This window comes from Salminus brasiliensis, chromosome 14 (genome assembly GCF_030463535.1).
Source record: "Salminus brasiliensis chromosome 14, fSalBra1.hap2, whole genome shotgun sequence".
NCBI classification, from domain to species: domain Eukaryota; kingdom Metazoa; phylum Chordata; class Actinopteri; order Characiformes; family Bryconidae; genus Salminus; species Salminus brasiliensis.
In genome coordinates this window covers 35001653-35025488 of record NC_132891.1, presented here as the reverse complement: position 1 = coordinate 35025488, position 23836 = coordinate 35001653, and the positions used below count along the sequence as shown (strand labels likewise).

The 23836-nt window shown below is 45.3% G+C and overlaps 1 protein-coding gene across 2 annotated transcripts in view; it reads right to left on the bottom strand.

Annotated features, from left to right (window-relative positions):
• Window positions 1-21648, bottom strand: part of LOC140577354 (uncharacterized) — a 113606-nt gene extending 91958 nt beyond the window's left edge. For both annotated transcript variants that reach the window (XM_072697286.1, XM_072697287.1), the window contains exons 1-3: window positions 21205-21648; window positions 7302-7372; window positions 456-1768 (exon numbers count right to left, since the gene is read on the bottom strand). In XM_072697286.1, coding sequence (XP_072553387.1) covers window positions 456-1768; window positions 7302-7372; window positions 21205-21260 — 1440 coding nt within the window. In that variant the 5' untranslated portion in view covers window positions 21261-21648. The remainder of the gene's footprint in view (window positions 1-455; window positions 1769-7301; window positions 7373-21204) is intronic.
• Between the last annotated feature and the right edge of the window lie 2188 nt (window positions 21649-23836).

The window sequence follows — 23836 nt, the reverse complement described above, 5'->3', positions numbered from 1 at the left end:
CATTGCCAGGTTAGCCTGGAATTAGGTGCCAACATGACAATTAGCAAGTGTCAGCACACATCAGTCTTCCAAAATTGCCGTCCAAAATACTGGCAGTGTTTCACAAGGAAAACCGTGTGTTATTTTAACCACCTGTTGCTCTAGGAGCAGAAAGGAAAGCCGCTACGACAAGACTGCCTTCCTTCTTAAATCAGCACCTACAGCTGCCAAAACATCTCCATCCCCCCCGATTAACTCGGCGAAGCTCTCAGAAACACTGCCAAGCGTATAAAGCACTCAAAGAACCTCTAATGGCAATAAAAAATAAATTAGCTTGGATACTTATGTATTGTAATTTGGCTAATTTCTCATGCAAGCCTCTGCTCCAGCTTGCCGCAGCACGGCCCTGACTTTTGGAAATTGCCACTTCAACTCACACAAGGCAGATGCTATCAGATGAACAGTAAGACACTCACCGGAGGACCTGGATCCCCTTTCAGACCATCAAAGCTGTCGTAATCTAAGAAATAGTCTCCGTCCTCCGTTCCGTAGTCGTATCCATATCCCTCGGATTCTCCCGAGTCGTACGGCCGTGTGACTTCGCCATCCTCCTGGGAATGCACTAGCTGATTGCGGTCACTGGGTTGCCTGTACAAGGTTGCACTGTTCACTTTCAGCTGGGTCTCCATCAGGTCGTCGCTGGGCTGCCGTGGACCGCTGGTGTTCCTAAGAGACTCTTTCAGACGACTCTGCTTGTGCAGAGAGATCAGGTCTGGGGTAGCCCGAGTGGCACGGGGCCTTGCCAGCAGCCGCTGATCCTCTGTGCCGTTCTCCCCTTGATGTCCCCCCTCATGTGGAGAAGTGGTGGCTGTAGTCCTGGTGGGTGTAAGATCCTGAAGCTGATTTGGAGAGGAACTGGCAGGCCTGATAGTGCTGGTGCTTAACTTATCCCAAAATGTAGCCCCAGTAATTTTTTCTAAAGGGGGCCCGAGAGTGGGACTGGTGACCTCTGCTAAGAAGGTAGCTGGGTTTGATGTCTGTGATTCTACACGGGCAGGAGATGCAGCAGGGGTGGTCATAGGGGAGGCTACGGAGGGGTACACTGAGGACAACAGGGACACGGTGCTTGCTGTCAAGCGCGATCGGAAAGTGTCTGCCAGTCTACAGTGTTTTTTAACATAGTCGCAGTAATGCGTCGCGACCTGCGCTGACGGATAGATCTCCAGCTGGCACAGAGAGCCTTCGAACTGCGGCGCTCTGGAGCTCATCCTCCCTACAGCCACCCGGCTGTCCGAGCCCAAACTTCGTGGCCTGGTGAGCGTTTCCTCGCTGTAGTGTAGGCCCCCACAGCGGGCGTAGAACGAGACGGATTGTGGGCGCACCCCGACCGCAAATGAGTGCCACTGCCCATCCTGCGCCTCATAGCTGAAGTAGACGGACGCCTTCTCGCCTGTGTACACCACCACCCGGCCGGGCAGCAGTTGCAGGCCGAACTGCAGCCGGTCAGAGCTGTCCAACACACTGAACAGGAAGGCATTCCTGGCTCGCTGGGAGATGAGGCTCACTACAAGGGAGAATTCCTTCTCCACGCCTACCGGGAGAAGACCCGCCGCAGGGGCCTCAATGACAGCGTCTTGCCCCAGAGTCACCCCGACCCCAGGAGGCAAGACGGAGAGAGATGGGAGGGAGGAGACAAAGGGTTGTGGAGAAGACGTGGAGGAGGTCAGCCAGGAGGAGTGTGTGGCGTCTCTGCGACTGGACAGGCCCAGCTGGAGAATAAGATCTACACCTGAGATAGACAGACAGACAGACAGAGAGAGACAGACAGAGAGAGAGAGAGATTCAAAAAGTGGTTTAAGGTCAAGCAGGTATTTGATCTTTGCAGACTGAACCACTTACAGGGAAAGCAAAACAGAGTCACTGGGCTAGGAGCACGTCTTCAATTGTCTGTAGCGTAAATAATCCCTGCCTTTTTGGCCGCAGTTTTCCTCAATATGCTTTGGTATCTGCTGTGCTGACATCACAGTTTACCCAGAAGGCCCTGCATGCAGCCATTAGTAGCAGCTGGGGTCCAGATGAAGGAATGGGGAGGAGAGAGTAGAAGGAAGGGGGAGAGGATAAGTCCTCAGGCTGAAGTTCTGGGTAGTCTTTGCGAAGCGCCTTGTTCATAACAGGGTCCCACCGTCAACTTCAGTCGGAGATGACTAGCAAGTCAAGCTTATCCAGGAACTTTGCTCATAGACAAATAAGCCATTTCAGCCATATCCAAAACCAGGCAAGATTCAAACCATATGAGCAGACAGAGTCAATCCCAGACCTACGCTAGCCTGGGAATGTCAGGGAAATTTCAGGGAAAGGTTAAGGGTCCATAAACGGTACCAACATCAAGTGAAGAAACAGCAAAGACATTTAACCTGAAACCTAGAATATATAACTAAGCCGTGCCAATCTCCAGATCCACAAACAAGGCCACGTCTGGTGGGCCGCAGGCAACAGCTGGGAGTTGAATTAAGAGGGGGCAGAGTAGATTGAGAAGATTCATGATTCCTGTCTCTCCAAAGCAGATGAATTGTAAATCTATGAACATCTGAATCCAGGCTGTCTCAGATTCTGATCTGGAGTGTACTTCAGGAAACTTGTTTGTACCACAGACTGGGAAGCAGTGAAGGACCAACCCAGAACGATCCACTGGCAGGAATCAGTCGTTGGTAGGATTTCCCTGCCAACTGATCAGATTCCCAAACTGTTTCCATAATTAATAAAAGGGGTACATATGAAAATCCATGCAGATATACAAGCATCACATGGTGCTGATCTAAGGATCAAATGATCACACTAATGACACTAATGGCAGGACTTAATAAGACCCTTCATAAGAAGGTTCCCAACACTGGTCCTGGAGAACCTTTGCCTGAATTGAGAAAGCACTAAAAAGTGCACCAGGGTGCTCCAGGAGAGGGTTTGGGAACCACTCCACCTACTGGGGTCACTCCTGCTCTGTGAAACACCAGGTGTAGAGAGTGGTGTAGTGGTGTAGTGGCAGGAAACAGAGAAGCTTTCGAACAGTTTCAGCATGTCAGCGCAGGGATCCCAGAGGTCCAACAGCAGGAGAAGGCATTTTCATGACTAATCCACAGCCTTTGCTTTCCTCAGATAAATGTCAGTGTCCTTCTTACTTTCTCCTTCGCTTTGTTTCTCACCCCTTGTCTTTCCTGCTCTCATAGAGAATCTGCTCTGTTTTAGTAATCTGGGCTGTGGAGCGCTGGAATGGTCTTCTCTAGAGTGATGGAGCTCTATCCAGCATCTTGTAAAGCTGAGGCTCTTACAAGGAGGCAAGGAGAACCCTTGATTTTAGAAGAAAGGCTAGATGAGCAGGTTTCTAGAAATCCTCAAGACATTGGACGATGGTTCTTATCCAGAGGCCAGACCTCAGCCTCACACCTGTAGGCCGGGACCCACTAAACTACACCCTGTGTGACCTGATCTGACTTTCTCCACACCGTCCATAAATAACCAGAAGAATTCAGAGCCTGTCAACCGGCACAAAGCTCCTCAACCCAGACACCTCACATCTTGCTCCACGGATGGTGATTCTCCATTGAAAATGCTTCAGGGTTTGGGGCAAGCTCAATCAGCGTCTGGAAAAGTGACACTCCAGGGGCTAAATCCAAACCACAGGTGGAACAACTGCTGCCTAAATCTCTCACCAGTTAGGAGAGAGGGAGTCTCGGCTCGGCTCGGCCTGGGAGAATCCGAGGTCACTTCAGGACAGAATGAAGATTTACACAGTCTACAGGACAGCGCTTTGAGAAGGTTCTGCAAGTAAACCGACGCCCGTCTTTATTGGGGTGCTCCTCCCTCCTGCCCTGCCCTTGTTTATCTCCCCCTCTATCAATGAAGGCTTCACAGGCTACTCGCTTTTAAGGTAACAGCGACAACAAAGACTTGGTCTTCTTTCTAAGATGATTCCCAGGACTTTTAAAACCAGGCTCCATCTTTAACATCAATTCCCAACTCAGACTTCAAAGACAGAAAGGCTTCTCGTTCCAGGAAGGTCCCACATGGGCCTTAACCTGAACCTTAACCTTAGGTACAGGTCAAATGGAACAACCAATAACTTCTCCGAGCCTTGACTCCAAAGGCAAGGAGGGGCATTAAAGAGAAACCATCCGTCCTGACGGCCTTCTATAAAAGTCGATTCCACTTAGAAGGGCTAAGGTGGTCAGTTCACTGCCACACCTTATCTCCAGGTTCTTCTTCCTTCCTGAAGGCAATGGTAGTAGTTTGAGGGTCTACTGGTGATGATCATTATAAACACCCCCCCCCCCCCCGCCCCCTAACATCGCCTCCACCCAGCCCTAGGGGGCTCTTCCCCCTCTCTCTATGACTCAGCCAGGCCAAGCCTGAGCCATCAGACTGTACAGCTGGTGACCGTTTGACTGAGTAATTGACTGGGTGCTCCCCAGTGATCATATCTAAGCTGAAGCAGGAGCCCTCCTCCACTCTCAAGCATCTGTCTGAGGTACCAATGAAAAGTGCACGTTCCTCAAGGGAAGGAATGACAATCTCTAGGTCACCATGCTCTGCACTCATCAGAACACGACCGTTATCTTTACTACCATCTCACTCCCCGAACCATCAAACCACACCCACTTCAACACCTCTGCTTCTCGTTCTTGTAACTACAGAACGTACTAGAGATGCACCGATCTGATATTAGGATCGGATATTGGTCCCGATATTAACAAAATTAGCTGGACCGGGTATAGGATAATTAGGCCGATCCATGGAACCGATCCTTTCACTGTAATTGGTTGGTGTGAGACTGAACTAAATGTTTACATGTTTGCAGTATTTACTTTTTATTTTGTTTTATTTTTAATTATGCAAAATATTTAAAAATAAGAGTGATTACTGTTTGTGTGTTTGACAAAGTGAAGCTACAAATTTCATTTATTTTCATATATTTTATTTTGAATTTGAATGCTGTGTCCTTTTGTTTATTTTAGTGACAAATAAATAGCAATTTAGTAGATTTATATCTACGTGTTCATTTGTTATATTATATAAAGTAATGTTTAAGTCAATCCTGATGCCTTAAGTCTCTCCCATATGGTGAGGTATACGGTTTAATTCAACAATGGTATGGCTCTGTATCGAGTATCGACCGATATGAAAAGTTCATGTATCTGTATCGGTATCAGAATAGAAAAAGGCAGATCGGTGCATCCCTAGAACATACCACAGCGTGTACTGCATAATTCATACTGAATAACTCATATAATTCATATTAGGCACTGAATAATTCATAGTGGAAACTAAATAATTCATAGTAGATACTGAATAATTCATAGTAGAAACTGAATCATTCATAGTAGATACTGAATCATTCATAGTGGAAACTGAATCATTCATAGTAGATACTAAATCATTCATAGTAGATACTGAATCATTAATAGTGGATACTGAATCATTTAAAGTGGATACTAAGTAATTCATAGTGGATACTGAATAATTCATAGTGGATACTGAATCATTCATAGTAGAAACTGAATCATTCATAGTAGATACTGAATCATTCATAGTGGAAACTGAATCATTCATAGTAGATACTGAATCATTCATAGTAGATACTGAATCATTCATAGTAGATACTGAATCATTCATAGTGGATACTGAATCATTTAAAGTGGATACTAAATAATTCATAGTGGATATTGAATAATTCATAGTAGATACTGAATCATTCATAGTGGATACTGAATCATTCATAGTACATACTGAATCATTCATAGTACATAATGAATCATTCATAGTGGATACTGAATCGTTCATAGTAGATACTGAATCATTCATAGTGGATACTGAATCATTCATAGTAGATACTGAATCATTCATAGTGGATACTGAATAATTCATAACAGTTACTGAGTCATTCATAGTAATTACTAATTAATGCATAGGGGATACAGAAATTAGATACTGAATCATTCAAAATAGTTATTAAATAATTAAAAGTAAAACACTTACTGAAAAATTCATAGTGGATACTGAATAATTCATAGTAGGTACTAAATTATTAATAGTGCATACCCACAGTAAACATGGAATACTTCATAATAGTCACTAAACAGTTCATAATAGGCACTGAATAATTCATAGTGGATACTGAATAATTCATAGTGGATACTGAATATTGTACAGTAGTTACTGAACCACAGGCCTTAGGATTAACAACTGAATGATAAAGCCGGGGTTTACAGGGTTAAGACTTCTCCTTCTTGTTTGATCCCTCCCTACCTCTCTCTCTCTCTCTCTCTCTCTCTCTCTCTCTCTCTCTCTCTCTCAGCTCTTTTCATCTTTCATCTCTCTCTACCTCTGCCTTCCTCTCATCTCCTCAGTGTCCTTCCTTCCGATTCCTTGCTGACTTCTCATCAGCTCTCTCACTCTCTCACCCCCTCCCTTCTTTCTCTCTGTCTCTCGCCCCCCCCTCCCTCACTTTCTCCACTTTCTACTCTTCTGAAGAGTAATACAAGAGCACTGACAGGCAAAGAGAGCAAAATAGGGAGAGAGAGAGAGAGAGAGAGAGAGAGAGGAAGAGAGAGAGAGAGCTGGAAGGTAGGAATAGGAAGCTGCTCTCTAGTCTGCATTCATACAGAGCAAGAGCAGACACGCCGAGACGACAGAGAGAGAGAGAGAGAGAGAGAGAGAGAGAGATACATCATCTCTGTGTGCAGCCAGTCTCTGACTACCTAACAGTCCTTCATGAACCTTCTCACCTTCTTCTCCTTCTCCAGTGACGACCACAAAGCACTGACCTGCACTAGTGATATCAATCTACCTGCAGGAGTCACTCCGCTCTGGTCCAGAAAGCCAGAAGCTCTGGTCCAGAAGATCCTACAGCTCTTGTTTCTGGTCATTCTGCTACTTTCTCACACACACACACACACACACACACACACACGCACACTTGAACACACACATCAGATTTCCTGCTAGCGTTTTAAAATTCACTCAACCTTCAATTGTTTTTCCTCCTCAGGCTTTTTTCCCATGTTGAGAGAGAGAGAGAGAGAGAGAGAGAGCTCAAAGGAAAGGTTTCCAGTGGCAGCTGGAGGATGTTATAATCGCCTGAGCACACACACACACACACACACACACACACACACACACAATCCCCAGCGAGAGTGCGGCTCCACAGTGGCCAACAGCTTGAATTTGGGGGGGTAGGCCTACAGGGAAAGGTCATGGGTGAAGAGAGGTTAAGAGACAGAGAGAAAAAGAGAGAGAGAGAAAGAGAGAGAGAGAGACCTTGAGCTTACCTTGGCTCTGTGAATGCTCTTCTGCAAACAGCACAGTGGCACATACTGACAGGAGCAGAAGGAGGGCTCTCCTGGAGGAGAAGAAGAAGAAGAAACCATGGTTAAACATCTGTCCTGTCAGGTAACATCTGGACTGATGTTTTCACACAGCTGACATTACCGCTGCTCCACCTGAACCCTGCCTGAGAAGCAACCCTGCGCTGGCCGATCCTTTCAAGTAGGGGTGCGTGGGCCTATGGGCACCAACACCTATGGGCAACATCTAGCAGGTCCTCCTTGTGCCACCAAAACAGCTCTGACCCATCAAGACATGAACTCCACGAGACCTCTGAAGGTGTCCTGTGGTGTCTGGCACCAAGACTGACCTCAGCAGCAGATTCTTTAAGTAGTCCTGTAAGTTGTGAGGTGGGGGATCCATGAGTATCAATGATCACATGACCCTGTCGCTGGTTCACCGGTTGTCCTTTGCTTGGGGCACTTTTGGTAGGTACTGACCACTGTGCATACCGGTACTGACCAACACCCCACCAACACCCCACAAGACCTGCCTGATGTTTTGGAGGTGTTCTGACTAGGGCTGCAAGGGGGTGGAAAATTTCCGATACATTTCCAGTATATTACTGATACCTTCCCATGGGGAATATTCCAACATGTAAAATTTACATGGAAATTATGGGAATTTATTGGAATGGATATGAAATATTGGATAATTTAATAGAAAACTATATCATATACTATCAATAATATACCGTTTATTCGTCAACAGCAGACATGAAGGCATAAGAATAATGGCAAAATTTTCAGTAAATGCAGGGGGCGTGGTCTCATTCGCCCTTCAGTGTGTAATGTGCCTGGGATTAACTGTTTTGGTATCATATCAAATATTATTTTAGCCAAGATTATGGTTCAGTATATTTTTTTACCAACTATATTTACGTTTCTCACCTTTAGCTTTGAAAATATCCCATTTGATTCCTGTTCATTCCCAATAATTCCGTTAATTCACGTTAATTCCCATTAATTCACGTTAATTCCCATTAATTCCCATTAATTCACGTTAATTCCCATTAATTCACGTTAATTCCCAATAATTCCGTTAATTCCCATTCATTCCCGTTAATTCACATTCATTCACGTTAATTCCCATTAATTCACGTTAATTCCCAATAATTCACGTTAATTCCCATTAATTCCCAATAATTCCGTTAATTCCCATTCATTCCCGTTAATTCACATTCATTCACGTTAATTCACATTCATTCCCATTAATTTACGTTAATTTACGTTAATTCCCATGAATTCACGTTAATTCCCATGGTAAATGTCCCATCTTTGAAAATGTCCAGAATAATGTAACCCTAGTTCTTGTCAAAGTGGGCCAGATTCTTCTGCTTCCAACACACCACCTTCATTAAAGCCCCTCTATACCGGGCCCGTTCAGGCCAAAGCTAGCCTTGTAGCCCATCTGAGCCGCAGAGAGCACCAGCCGACCACGTGTGTAACAGCCTCCAGGCCCACATTCCTGCAGAATCCTTCAATCTAGTCAGACAGGAGGAACCTGCACTTAACCCACTTCCACATCCCCGACGCTCCATACAGTCTGTGCAAATCATGATCGTACAATATGGACAAAAGTATTGGGGAGTTTTAGTGAGGTCAGGATGTTGTCAAGATGATCACTACCCCACCTCATCTCACCCCAACTCCCCAAATCATCCCAAACCTACTGGATGGAGCCCCACCATCCATCATTCCAGAGAACACAGTTCTTCCACTGCTCCACAGCTCAATGCTGCTGGGGGGCTTTATACCCCTCTACTAGCCCACGCCTGGCATCTACTCCAGACAGTCCTATTCTATTGGCAGTACTTCTCTACAGGAACTAGACAAGCTAGTAAGACTAGTAAAGGTAAAGTAGCTGGATGCGTTCATTAGAAGGGGTGTCCACAAACATTTGGACACAGAGTAGAGTATCAGCCAGAGTCTGGAGCTGGTCTCAATGGGAGTTGTAGGAGTATGTGTGTGTGTGTGTGTGTGTGTGTGTGTGTGTGTGTTATTAGTTAGGAGAGCTGGTTTGATGTGGCAGAGTGGGCCATTATTATCCCACAGGGAAAGGAAAACAGAACTGGCCACACACACACACACACACACACACACACACACACACACACACACTGCAGTGTGTCCAGCTCTTTTATTATTATGAGCAGATTCTGAAGATCCTGGACCTGATGTAACCTGTAACCCCCCAAAACTCAGACCCCCCTAATCCACAAACACACACACAGATATAAACGGAGCACTTTTCCAGGGGTCCTTTGTTGTAGGGCGAATGTTCACTAAAAGCCCGACCAAGACCAACACCTGGAGCTCAGACAGTACAGGCCGGCTCAGTACTGATGGGTCATCAGGCCTCAGCAGAGGGTGAGACTGACGTACTGTCTGTGCGAGTTTAAAGAACCCTTAAAGAACCTGCAGGTGTAAAGACTAGGGTGATTTTAGGGTGAGGGTAGCCCACCTGGGAGCCAGAATGTTCTGTCCTCAGGTTCCATGTTGGCCCCTACAAATGAATGGCCACCAGGGTCAGTGATGGGACCAGGAAGGGTTAAGCAAGGCCTAGATGCAGAGACCCATGTGAGATTAAGGTGGGGCCCGTTTTGGAAGCCCAACTGGGTCCAAGTAAGCAAGTAGTGTGTACAAACCCACTGAGAGCCCACGCCCACCTGGAACCCATCTAGCCTACGTTCCACCCATGTGAGCCCCACATGTGCATGTTGGCATGATGGCTAATACAGTCGAGGGGGTGGACCAGTAGTATGTTAGCTACATCGGCTGGCTAACGAGTAGCGTGATAGCTAATACAGTCAAGGGGCTGAACTAGATGTATGTTAGCTATATTGGCTGGCTAACGAGTAGCATAATGCTAATACAGTCGAGGGGGTGGACCAGCTCGGCTGGCTAACGAGTAGCATAATGCTAATACAGTCGAGGGGGTGGACCAGCTAACGAGTAGCATGATGGCTAATACAGTCGAGGGGGTGGACCAGCTAACGAGTAGCATGATGGCTAATACAGTCAAGGGGGTGGATCAGCTAACGAGTAGCATGATGGCTAATACAGTCAAGGGGGTGGATCAGCTAACGAGTAGCATGATGGCTAATACAGTCGAGGGGGTGGACCAGCTCGGCTGGCTAACGAGTAGCATGATGGCTAATACAGTCGAGGGGGTGGATCAGCTAACGAGTAGCATGATGGCTAATACAGTCGAGGGGGTGGATCAGCTAACGAGTAGCATGATGGCTAATACAGTCGAGGGGGTGGATCAGCTAACGAGTAGCATGATGGCTAATACAGTCGAGGGGGTGGATCAGCTAACGAGTAGCATGATGGCTAATACAGTCGAGGGGGTGGATCAGCTAACGAGTAGCATGATGGCTAATACAGTCGAGGGGGTGGATCAGCTAACGAGTAGCATGATGGCTAATACAGTCGAGGGGGTGGATCAGCTAACGAGTAGCATGATGGCTAATACAGTCGAGGGGGTGGACCAGCTCGGCTGGCTAACGAGTAGCATTCGCAGGTAGGGCATGAACCTTGCGATACAGGGCGAAACAAAAGATTGCGATACTTGCAAAGTGTCGATATTTTCGTACACCTCAAGCAAGGGTGGAACCATGACATCTAAAATATTTATTAAAGATCTATACTATAAAAACTAAGATCTATAAAAACATAAAATCCCAGTACTTTGATATATCGATATTTTCATACACCCCTAACTCAAATCCTGATTTTTTTTTTAAAAGAGTTTTATCCATGACATTAATCAAAGAACCCTTTGGGGTACCTTGGTAAGCGTAAGGTCCAGTTAATGTTCTGCAAATATGACAGAACCCCTGGTTCTCCAGCTGTTCTCCAAAACTGCAGCCAACCCTGATGCCACGGTCCTAACTACCTGATCACCAGGGATCAGGTCAACCTCACTGCTACCTAGTCTCTCCATCATCTGTGCCGCAGCAGAAGGAGAGGCGTGCTCGCTCCAGGCCGCTGCCTCCTGCGCTTCCTGTCTGCTGTCGGACAGTGTGGTGCTCCGTGAAGCCCGGTCAGAAGAATGTGGAGTCAGGGAGCGCACGCATGTTCATTACTCATCCTGACATGCTGTATAAGCAGTACCATCACAGCCCTGAAACTGTCTGCCCTCCAAACTTCCTGTCTGATGACTGCATTAGCCAGCGTCGCTGATTTACGATCTGACAAACCACACAAACTCCAGAGCGTCAACACAAATCTAGGTCATCTACACATCTGAGAACCTTCTACGCTGGTCCACGACTCCAAAATAGAGCTTGGCGTTTTCGCTAACGAGTGCAAGGCTCACATCAAAGCAGCTTTTGGGGCAGATTTGCTAATGCAGCAATATCTTTTCCACCGTACTCCACATGTCGCTGACTGGCTAAGACATGTCTGAGGCCTAGCGGTTCTGTAGCTTTAGCACTGGAGCTAAAAGGCTAACATGAAAGTAGGCTAGGCCTTCATTTATTTGGGATCTTGGGAACACTACGTGGATTCTTCTCCTGCTGTTGTAGCCCATCTGCCTCAAGGTTGGACGAGGTGTTGGGTTCTCTGAGCTACTGTAGCCTTTCTGTCAGCTCCAACCACTCTACTGACCATTACACATATCTGGCATGTTGTTGACTGGCCAGCTCAGTCTGAAATGCTGTTGATTTTTTCCCCTGGACCAGTCAATCAGATTTGTTTGATTTCCCACAGTTCCCTTGGGGTGTGTTGAGCCGGGGTGGGGCGGGGGGTTGTGTCACCCGCCTAGGGCCGAGACGCTGGTGCGACATTCCTTCAGCGGGCCTGGAGGACGTGAAACACTCCTAAACACTCTCTAAAATAACTACTTCGGAGAGGATGCCTTTGGAGCAACTATTATACACAAGAAATAAAAAAAAAAAAGTATTCGGACACCTAGACATGACGCCTATAGGAGCTTTTTTGACATCCCATTCTAAACCCATAGGCAGTAATATAGAGCTGGACCCCCATTTGCACAGCAGCAGTTATTGGAGACTTTTCTGCACTCTGCTCTGAGCTCAGCACTCGGCCCTGACCCCGCTCTGTAACTTTATGTGGTTTACCTACCACTCAGCGGACATTAAGCTGAGTGTGATGTGAGCTGTTCCTCTAAACTCTTCCACTGTTCAATAATAGTAACACCACTCACAGCTATTGGAGGAAGATTTAGGAGGGAGGAAATTTCACCAGGTGACTTGTTGTTGTTGTTGGTGCAGCGGTGTCTCCTATTACATACAGAACCACGCTGGAGTTCAGTGAGCTCTTCAGAACCTCCCGTTCTTTCACTGATGTGTGTAAGAAAGGCCGACTGCATGGCTAGAGGCTTGAGTTTAAACACCTGTGTCAATGCGACTGATTTAAACACTTGAATTCAATGCTCAAGAGGTGTCCCAATACTTTTGTCAAAATAGTGTATGCTTTTGCTTATGCTTGTGTTGCATGACGTACAATGACGGTTCTCAAACTGGCAGCTCTAAAAGGTCTGGAACTACAGCTGTGCAACTGCTGTGTCTTTACGAAACCATCGGCCTTGGTAGCTGTGGTTGGCCGCTCCTCGCCTCAGTGCCAGAGAAAGCCGCTGGGTGGTTGACCACATCGTTACGCCAGTGTGTTGAGCCATGTGGTCAAGCTACCACTTGTGGAATGGGCCACAAACCTCTACACACTAGAGGACGTGCAGCCAGGCCTGTCGAGCCGGGCCTGATTCCTTATAGCTGAGCAACGGGGAGCAATCGGACGTAGTGCGGATTCTGGGGGACTCAACCCAGCCGACCAATCATGGCCCAAACCTAGCGCCCCTAACAACCCTATGATTCGGTTTCCGTTATTTCGCACATTGCTGTCCGACTGTGGGGGTGCAAGGACCTCCAAAGAAGCCTGTAGTCAGAGGTCCTGGGAGAGCCATCCTTGGAAAGCGCGTCTGTAGAAGTGGATGAGGACATGTTTCACTGTTTCACTGTTTCTTTCATCTGATCTTGATTAAAATGAGCTGTTGGCTGTTTTCATTCAGGTCCTGGACTGCACAATATCCCCATTCTTCTGTGCCACTAAAGGCTAGTTTACACTCCCTTTACGGACGGAAATTAAGACGTCCGTTTCAAACGCTGTGGTCCTCACTGACCACATACTTCTAGGAGTTCCTTACGTTGCCGTGGATGTTCAGCAATACATCCACTAGAGGGCAGATCAGAGTCAAAGGTTTGTCCGGATCCGTAAACTTTTAGAGACTGTGCCCAAATACGGATCTGGATACGGGCTGTAACTTATTAGGCGTGTGACGGTTCCCACCTTTTGATGCTCTGTATCTTTAGAATAATTGAATGAATTTGTACAAATTTGGGACAGAAGACTCCGCCTCAGTGTCCGTATCCGTAAACTTTCAGAAACTGTGCCCAAATACGGACAAAATGAATGTAGAGCTCAGACAGATAGTAGGCTCCATCCGTAAACTTTCAGAGATAGAGTTCAAGTACAGAAATGGATACGGGCTCTAGGTGATTTTAATGAATTTTGGCTCTTGTTAAGGGTTTGATGGTTTAATGGTGCTCTGTATCTTTAGAATAATTTAATAGATTTAAAGATTTGGGACAGAAGACTCCGCCTCCATGTCCGTATCCGTAAACTTTCAGAGATTGTGCACAAATATGGATCTGGATATGGGCTGTAGGTGACTATAATGGATTTTGGCTCTTATTAGGGTGTGATGGTTTGGTGCTCTGTATCTTATAAATAATTTAATAGACTGGTGAAAAATTGGGATTCGAACAAGAGAGACGGCTCCGTCCGTAAACTTTCAGAGATTGAGACCAAATACAGATAGGGATACGGGCTGAAAGTGGTTTTAATGAATTTCACACTTTTTGGTGCTCTGTATCTTTTGAATAATTGAATTGATTGGTAAAAAATTGGATTTGAGAGAAGAGAGACGGCTCCGTCCGTAACCTTTCAGAGACTGTGTCCAAATACGGATCTGGATACGGGCTGTAAGTGATTATAACGAATATAACTTATTAGGGGTGTGATGGTTCCCACTTTTTGATGCTCTGTATGTTTTGAATAATTGAATGGACAGAAGACTCTGTTCGTATCTGTAAACGTACAGAAATTGTCCCAAATACGGATTAAATAAATGTAGAGTATCCATATCCGTATTTAACATCCGTATTTGAGTATCGCTGAGCCTCAACACAACACTAGACTCGAAGCAGGTTTAAAAGACTACAGTAATGGATTTAGCAGCGCAGTGACCGTAAACTGCTGCCACAACTGCCGTTAAATGACCATAAGAAGCCCCAACACTAAAAAGGCGGCTTAAAAAAGTCATTTTTCACTTTCTGACATAATGTAAATCTGGCTGTTCTCCTATACCCTGCGTCAGAATTTCATGCCGAACAGACCAATAGAAATGCTCCGAAATGCCTGTGAATAAAGTCTTTTTCCACTGACTTCCATTGAAAGCTAAGCAGGTTTTTTCCTTCTCCTGTAAAGTTGCTGTTTTGGAGCACAACAGCGGCAATATCCGTCCCCAGGTTAACAAGCACAGCAACCGCAGCGTCAATTACAGCCAACAAACCACACAGAACCACTAATCTACCAAAACAGCCCCGCCACTCAGCCATGCTTTCCCTCCTCTACATGAATAACCTGCAATACAAACATGGAAATCCCGCAGGAGACACGGGCGGCTGCTGAAACCACAGCAGATCTCTCACACGAGCACCGCAAACGACGAACGGTCCGAGCAACTGCTGACGTTCTGGAATGGCCTCAGAAGGTTTGCTTGAGTGGCGGGGCAGGCCTTCCAGACTCAGCTCCATTTACTTTAATGTCCTCCTTAAAGGCAGCAAACAATGACGTTTACAGTCCGCATCTGGAAGCCTTCCATTAACCCCTGACCTGACCCTCCACTGGACTCACTGCATCCAGTCTGAGGAATGCCAGGAAGATCCAGGGTAGTGTGGGGTGCCTGCACTTGACCCACTTCCTCTTGAAGCCAGACACGGTACAGCACTTCCACTAGCCTGGGCATGGACTCCGCAAGACCTCTGAAGATGTCCTGTGGTGTCTGGACACCTTTATACCTAAGCAGCAGATCCTGTAAGTCCTGAGGGTTGTGAGGTGGGGTCTCCATGAACATCAGTGGGCCTTGGGCGCACATGAGTCTGTCGCTAGCCACCTCACCCGTTGTCCTTCCTTAGAGCTCTTAGCTCTTGGTAGGTACTGACCACCGCATACCTGTTTTCCTGATGTTCTGGAGATGTTCTGACCCAGACGATGTTCGACCTTGATAGGTGCCACTGAAACCAGATAATCAGTATCCTTCACTTCGTCTAGCAGGGGCTGTAATGTACCAAAAAGCGTGAACCCTCATAGGAGCCAACCTCCATTGTAATCACTTACAGCCTGGCAGGAGCTGCAGCACCCCCTCACTGACCTGATCTAATTTTACCAGCGGAGCTCAACTGAACACTGTTCTTGCAGCACCGGCGCCGTCCCGCTCTGCTCTGGCGCTCCCGGCCCTGCGGGTTTCCGCTAAACCCAAACCGCCAGCAGTCCAGTGAACCGTCGCCTTATTCCGAGAACCTGCATGTCATTCAGACCTTCATAAGGAACCCCCAGCCAGCTTTATTGGTGCGTCCCGCCCCTCTCGTCGTTCAGGGTGTTTAGGAAGCCGAATGAAGGTGTGTCCGTGCAGGTCATTCTGGGCTGAACTCAACGTGTCTGCAGCCGAAGCTCAGGTTTATGATGGGTCAGTAAGATGCCACAGTGTATGCATGGACACATGCATGGACACAGCGAACCTGCAAACCTGACCTGGAGGGACGACTGGGGAAGGCTACAGCGAGGTGAAGGTGGCGAGTCAACTGCGTCGCTTTTGGACTGGTATAGGGGTGTAACGACACACTGGCCTTGCTCTCTTCGGGTAGGTGGATGGCTGGCCAGCATTGGCATCCGCTAGCCGATGCGGAACCAGACATTAATAGACATGATCCTCCGCTGCTCAGAAGAGCCAAACAAATAGAGCCGCAGTAACAGTGTGTACGTTCCAACAGCAGAGCGCCACCGCCGTACTATTTGGTATAAGGTGGAGCGGAAAGTTCGGGAAGAGTTCGGGAAGAGGCTCCCAGAGCAGCAGGTGAAGAGTGAGTTAGCTAATCTGTCAGAAGACGAGGATCTAAACTTCTATCCCGCTCTCTGTCCATTTAGGAAGACCTAACGTTCCTCCATCCCGTCTGTACTCTGGAATCACGCCTGGTTAGGCACCAGACTATTGTGGCAATGCTCTAATGTTCTACCAGCGAGAGAACCTGTACCCATTCTCTGGTACATTCCATATGGTCCAAATTAAGAGGGACAATAATCTAGATGGCCCAAATAAGAGATACAATAAATTCAGTATGGCCCAGAGACAAAAACTTCTAAATGCATACAATATAGTCTACCTGGCCCAAATAAAGAGGGACAACACAGTGGGACAATACATTCCATATGATCCCAGTTAGGAGGGACAGCATATTATATATTGTCCAAACACAGTGGGACAATACATTCCATATGGACCAAATTAAGAGGGACAATTTTCTATCTGGCCCAAATATGAAGGTATTGTTTGTATGGCCCAAATAAAGAGGGACAACACATTATATATTGCCCAGATACAGTGAGACAGTACATTCCATGTAGTCCAATCTCGGGATCGGGACATTCCTACCTTTAAAAATCCCTCCTCATGATGGAGGGATATACGTAAGGTCACTATAAGGCAAAATAGTCCCCCTCCAAAAAAATTGCCACATTTTCCATTATTTTCCCATCATCAGCTCTGCGTATAAAACATAAAAGACTTCTGTAGGATCACTGGTGGGTTTGGATAGTAATTAACTTGTATCTATAGTTGTGTTGTAGCCATGGCAACTAACACCTGGTTCCATTCTCCACCACTGTAAAGAAATCGGTGTGCCAAGAGTTGGTATGGACCCCTGAACTCCACACCAGACCCCCGCCCTGGATGAGTTCTTCTCAAACACTGAGTTCTACAGAAGATTCTCCTGTGCGTTATAAGACTGAGGATCTGCTGAGGGGTCTAATGTAAAGGTTAAGGGGGTCTAATGGAGTACCACTGAAATTACAGTCCACTTCAGTAGTCATGTAGGTCTACATTCCAGGTCCAGCTCTAACTGGACACATCTACTGGACTGTGTGATTTCTGCAGGAACGTAGCCCACCAGGACCAAGAATGGGGGCAAACCTTCAGCATTCATTTTATTACCTTTACAGGTGCTACGAAGGGTTGCTTGAGCGAAGCCGCAGAAGTTCTTCAATTTAATGGTTAATTTTTAAGAACAGCGTGTTTTGCTAACACAGACCAGCGCATGGGGGTTGCTTTGCCAGATGCTTGTAGCAGGCTCCACACACCACCATGAGGAATGTTCCTCAGCGTTCCTCTGCACTCTGCACCGTCATCTACTTTAGTCTGGCTGCAGACTTGAAAACCCTTCTGCTGCCACCATGACGGAGCATTTTAACCTGGATCAGCACTCGCATCCAGCAGCGGAAAGCCCATAGACGAACCGCTGGGTCCTTGCAGCTTCACCATCTGCTCTGAATCTGCCCCCAGACCAGAGCTGAGAGAAGCGGAGCTAGCCTGTTATCTGACCTCAGTCAGAGAGGATTACAAATCAGAGATTACACACCACATCCAAACTACTGGGACTTTAAACACCTGGATAGATTAAGCTGGACTCTCACTGCAGTGTGAAGCCCACGCCAGAACTTTCGCTACTGCAGACCATGTCAGCTGTCCTGGACTATTTTATGACTGTACTGGTGCGCTGTCAGCAAATCATGGCTTATACGGTCCATAAACAGCAGAACTCCTGCTCTGGACAGTCCATATAAAGGGGAGATCATGTCCTGAATGGTCCACGTAAAAAGACTAACTCAAATTAAGGGGGACAGTACGTTCTATATGGCCCAAATAAATATTACAAATATATAAATAATTCTAGAAAAAAATGCTTTCTGGCCCAAATACAAAAATGTATGTCCCAAATACAGAAGAACAATATATTCAATGTGGCCCAAAGTCTTCTGCCTTGCCCAAATAAAGAGGGACAGCATATTATACACTGCCAACATTTCTATCTGGCCCAAATATAGGGATAATCAATCTGTCAATAGTTTATCTGGCTCAACTAAAGAGAAACAACACTATCTTCATGGCCCAAAATAAAAGAACAATATATTATATCTGGCCCAAATAAAGAGGGGCAATGCATTATATTGTCCAAATACAGTGGGACAATACATTCCATATGGTCCAAATTAATGGGGACAATATTATATCTGGCCCAAATATGATAGGACAATATATTCTACCTGGCCTAAACAAAGAAGGACAGCACACTATATATTGTCCAAACACAGTGGGACAATATTCTGTCTGGCCTAAATAAGGTGGTACAATATTTATGATATGGCCCAAATAAAGAGAGACAACAACTTCTAAATGTGTACTATATATTCTACCTGGCCTAAATAAAGAGGGACAGCACGTTATATACTGTCCAAACACAGTGGGACAGTACATTCCATATGGTCCAAATTAAGAGGGACAATAATCTTGTTGGCCTAAATAAGAGATACAATAATTTCAGTATGGCCCAAAGACAACAACTTCTAAATGAGTACAATATAAAACAAAGAGGGACAACACAGTGGGACAATACTTTCCATATGGTACAAACTAATTGGGACAGTATTCTATCTGGCCCAAATATGAAGTCCCAAATTAATAGGGACAGTGTATTATATATTGTCCAAACACAGTGGGACATTCTATCTGGCCTAAATAAGGCAGTACAATATGTATGGTATGGCCCAAATAAAGAGAGACATCACATTATGGTCCATATGGTCCAAATTAATTGGGACAGTATTCTATCTGACCCAAATATGAAGGTACAATATAGTTTGTATGGCCCAAATTAAGAGGGACAACACTTTATATATTGTCTAAACACAGTGGGACAGTACATTCCATATGGCCCAAATTAAGAGGGACAGTATAGTATGTATTGTCCAAACACAGGGGGACAGTATATTCCATATGGTCCAAATGAATTGGAATAGTATTCTACCTGGCCCAAATTAGGAGGGACAGTGTATTATATATTGTCTAAACACAGTGGGACAGTACATTCCATATGGTCCAAAATAGGAGGGACAGTATATTATATATTGTCTAAACACAGTGGGACAGTACATTCCATATGGTCCAAAATAGGAGGGACAGTATATTATATATTGTCCAAACACAGTGGGACAGTACATTCCATATGGTCCAAATTAAGAGGGACAATTTTCTATCTGGCCCAAATTAAGAGGGACAGTGTATTATATATTGTCCAAACACAGTGGGACAGTACATTCCATATGGTCCAAATTAAGAGGGACAGTATATTATGTATTGTCCAAAAACAGTGGGACAGTACATTCCATATGGTCCAAATTAAGAGGGACAGTATATTATATATTGTCCAAACACAGTGGGACAGTACATTCCATATGGCCCAAATTAAGAGGGACAGTATAGTATGTATTGTCCAAACACAGTGGGACAGTACATTCCATATGGTCCAAATTAAGAGGGACAGTATATTATGTATTGTCCAAAAACAGTGGGACAGTACATTCCATATGGTCCAAATTAGGAGGGACAGTGTATTATATATTGTCCAAACACAGGGGGACAGTACATTCCATATGGTCCAAATTAAGAAGGACAATTTTCTATCTGGCCCAAATTAGGAGGGACAGTGTATTATATATTGTCCAAACACAGGGGGACAGTACATTCCATATGGTCCAAATTAAGAAGGACAATTTTCTATCTGGCCCAAATTAAGAGGGACAGTGTATTATATATTGTCCAAACACAGGGGGACAGTACATTCCATATGGCCCAAATTAAGAGGGACAGTGTATTATATATTGTCCAATCATGGTGGGACAGTACATTCCATATGGTCCAAATTAAGAGGGACAATTTTCTATCTGGCCCAAATTAAGAGGGACAGTGTATTATATATTGTCCAAACACAGGGGGACAGTACATTCCATATGGTCTATATTAAGAGGGACAATTTTCTATCTGGCCCAAATTAAGAGGGACAGTGTATTATATATTGTCCAAACACAGGGGGACAGTACATTCCATATGGTCCAAATTAAGAAGGACAATTTTCTATCTGGCCCAAATTAGGAGGGACAGTGTATTATATATTGTCCAAACACAGTGGGACAGTACATTCCATATGGCCCAAATTAAGAGGGACAGTGTATTATATATTGTCCAAACACAGTGGGACAGTACATTCCATATGGCCCAAATTAAGAGGGACAGTGTATTATATATTGTCCAAACACAGGGGGACAGTATATTCCATATGGCCCAAATTAAGAGGGACAATTTTCTATCTGGCCCAAAATAAAGAAGGACAGCAGATTATTCATTAATCCATAAATGCAGATGACCCGTAAATTCTACCCGGCCCAAATCAACTTAGTCCAACACTGGACCCATAAAAACCCTTCAGACCTTGCAGAGATCTTACGCAACTGCTCCACTGGTTCTGAGGGTTCCTCTGCAGTCAGACCTGCGGGGAGAGACGGAACCTGGAAAGCCAGGCAGACACGCAGAACCTTTCTGGAGGTTCTTCAGGCCTGCAGATGGTTCACTGCTGGTTTTGGAAGCTGCTGAGGAGCAGATCTATGGGTCAGCTCATTCTCCACCACTGGATAACAAACATGCTTTTTTACTCACGCTTTGGCCGTGGGAGCAGTGTGTCCCCTCCTTGTCCGTTGGGCTCCTAAATGCATTTGTATGCATTTGGTCCGAGCAGCCAGAGGTCTGAGTGAACACTGAGCGAAACCGCCAGAGGCTCCACAGACCTGGCTCACTTTTCCATTTCAGAGCTTCTTCATTTCCACCGTCTCCTCAGACGTTCCTCATGTTGCTGGAGGGCAGAAAAGGCGTCCCTCTGGAGTCCCACCAGCACGCAGAGACGGAGGGCAGAAACACGGCTCTGACCAGAAGAGCCCAGCCGGCTGTCTGTCCGCGCGGCGCGGCGAGGCGAGCCGAGTGCAGCCGTGGAGAGCGGACCTGGCGGCGGTGGTGGCTGGTGGAGAGCTCCGTGCTGAGTGAGGGGAGCAGCGCGGAGCTCCAGCTCCAGATCCAGCTTGTGTCTGGACTTGCTCGGTTGCCAAGCAGCCGGTGTCGAGTTTCACCAATTACTGACTGTTATGGGTTTTTTTTCTCCCACGCGCGTATTCAAATAAGTCCCGCCTCTCTGCGCTCCAATTGGCTAGCAGCGGACCGCCTCCTGCTCTGGGATTGGCCAAAACTTCATAGACAAGCGCTGGGTGATAGCAATAACTTTTAGTATTTAATTTTCTTCCTTCTTTTTTATTTAGAAAATAATAGCAAACTGTTTCACGTTTTCTTAAAGTTATAATAGTTTTTTTTATATATTTTTATTAGGCAGGTAATATTTACCATAACTCTTTTTGCATATTATTATCATAATTATTGCATATTATTTTAATTTTCAGCATTCCCTATCTGATACAAGTAGTACCAATACAATATTGATAATATTATGATTAAAAGGTTTTTCCTATATTATATTACCTTCAAAATGTAATTATTTATTTATGTTCAATTTATTATATATAATTATGTACATATATTTAAACGTATTATTTAAATAAAATAAAACAGTACAATTAATATAATAATAAATACAATATATTTTTTATAATACATATTATATATACATGTATAATATATATAATTTAACTATTCAATTATTTACTTATTATTCAGAAAATAAATGGAACTATGTATATATATATATATAGGTTAGAGTACATATATAGATAGATTTTAGTTCAATAATTGTAATGAATTCTTTTATAATTTATATTAAATTAATGTTATATTAAGTGTCATTTCTTTTGCATTATTATATTTATAGTATTCATTTTATTAATGTTATATAAAAATTATAAAATAGTATTAGCCAACAGGCATAGCATTAAGCATGTATAGCATTAGCAAATAGGCTAATAATAAAACACTGGTAACCAGTAGCATTAGCTAACAGGCTAGCAGACTCCTCCAGTAATATTCAGATGGAGGTAGAAAGCCTCCACTGTAATGAGGAGAACATCAGATATCGTGTAAAATTGCTAAGCTAAGCTGTTTGCCATTTATGCTAACCGTTGAATAGACGTCCTCCATGTAAGATTCCTTTACTCTTAAAAGCTTTATTTGCTTCTTTGAGGCTCAAAACGTGTCAGAAACTCTAAAGTGACCTTCCCCTGAACGACACCCTTCAGGTCCTGCATGTAAATGTAAAGTAGGGTTAGCGTCCCGACACTTAGAGCTGCCTTAATGTTTATATAATGGAGGCCGCGACTCTTTGGCTCACAGCTCACACACGTAATGCCGAAACCTCTCCTGTGGACGTGCCTTCAGGCCGTCCCAGAGACAGAAGCCTGGGTTATTATATCTTTGTCGCCCGTCAGCGTGCATAACCCCAACGAGATGGCTTTAGCCTGCTGGTTTACCCGTCAGTGTGTCTGTGGCTCCTGGGGGTCACGGCCTCGGCCACTGCGTCCTAATTCCGAAGCCTGTCACCGAACCATCTCAATGACCTGCTAATGACCTAGACCTCAGTGTTTTTGGCCTGCGCCCAAAATAGCTCTGGACTCAGCCATGGCGAACCTAGTCAGACTCTCTCTTACTTTCTTTTTTCCTCTTGCTTGCAGGGCTCTCTCGCCCGCTCCCCACGATCGATATTAGCTGACCAGAGGTTTCAGTGTGGTGTTTGCATAAAAGGTCGACCACCGCCTCTGCTGCTGAGCCGTGACGCCTCATTGACGCCGGCTGAGTCGTGTTTAGGCTGTAATTGAGTTGGGTTTGTCATCTCAGACCTCACAGACCTCCTTTGAGAACAGGATGACTGGTCTCAAATAGGTCCTTTACTGTGAGAAGAGAGGTTAGACTCCTGCACTCCTGTTAAAATAATGTAAAGGGACCCTCGAAGCTACAGCGGTGGTCCTTGAAGTCATTTAGGATGCCTTACGCCGGTCAGCCATAACATTAAAACCACTGACAGGTGAAGTGAAAATCTACAGTGGCTCATATCAAGGGGTGGATCTATTAGGTCAGAACTTCTCCAAAACATCAGGCAGATCTTGTGGGGTGTTCCTGGTATACCCTGGTCAGTTCCAACCAAAGTGGTCCAAAGAAGGACAACCAGTGAACCTGCCACAAGGTCAAGGGCACCTAAGGCTCATTGATGCGGCCCATGGAGGTCCCACCTCACGACTTCTAATGTCTTGTTGGCGGATACCACAGGACGCCTTCAGAGGTCAGGTGGAGTCCATGC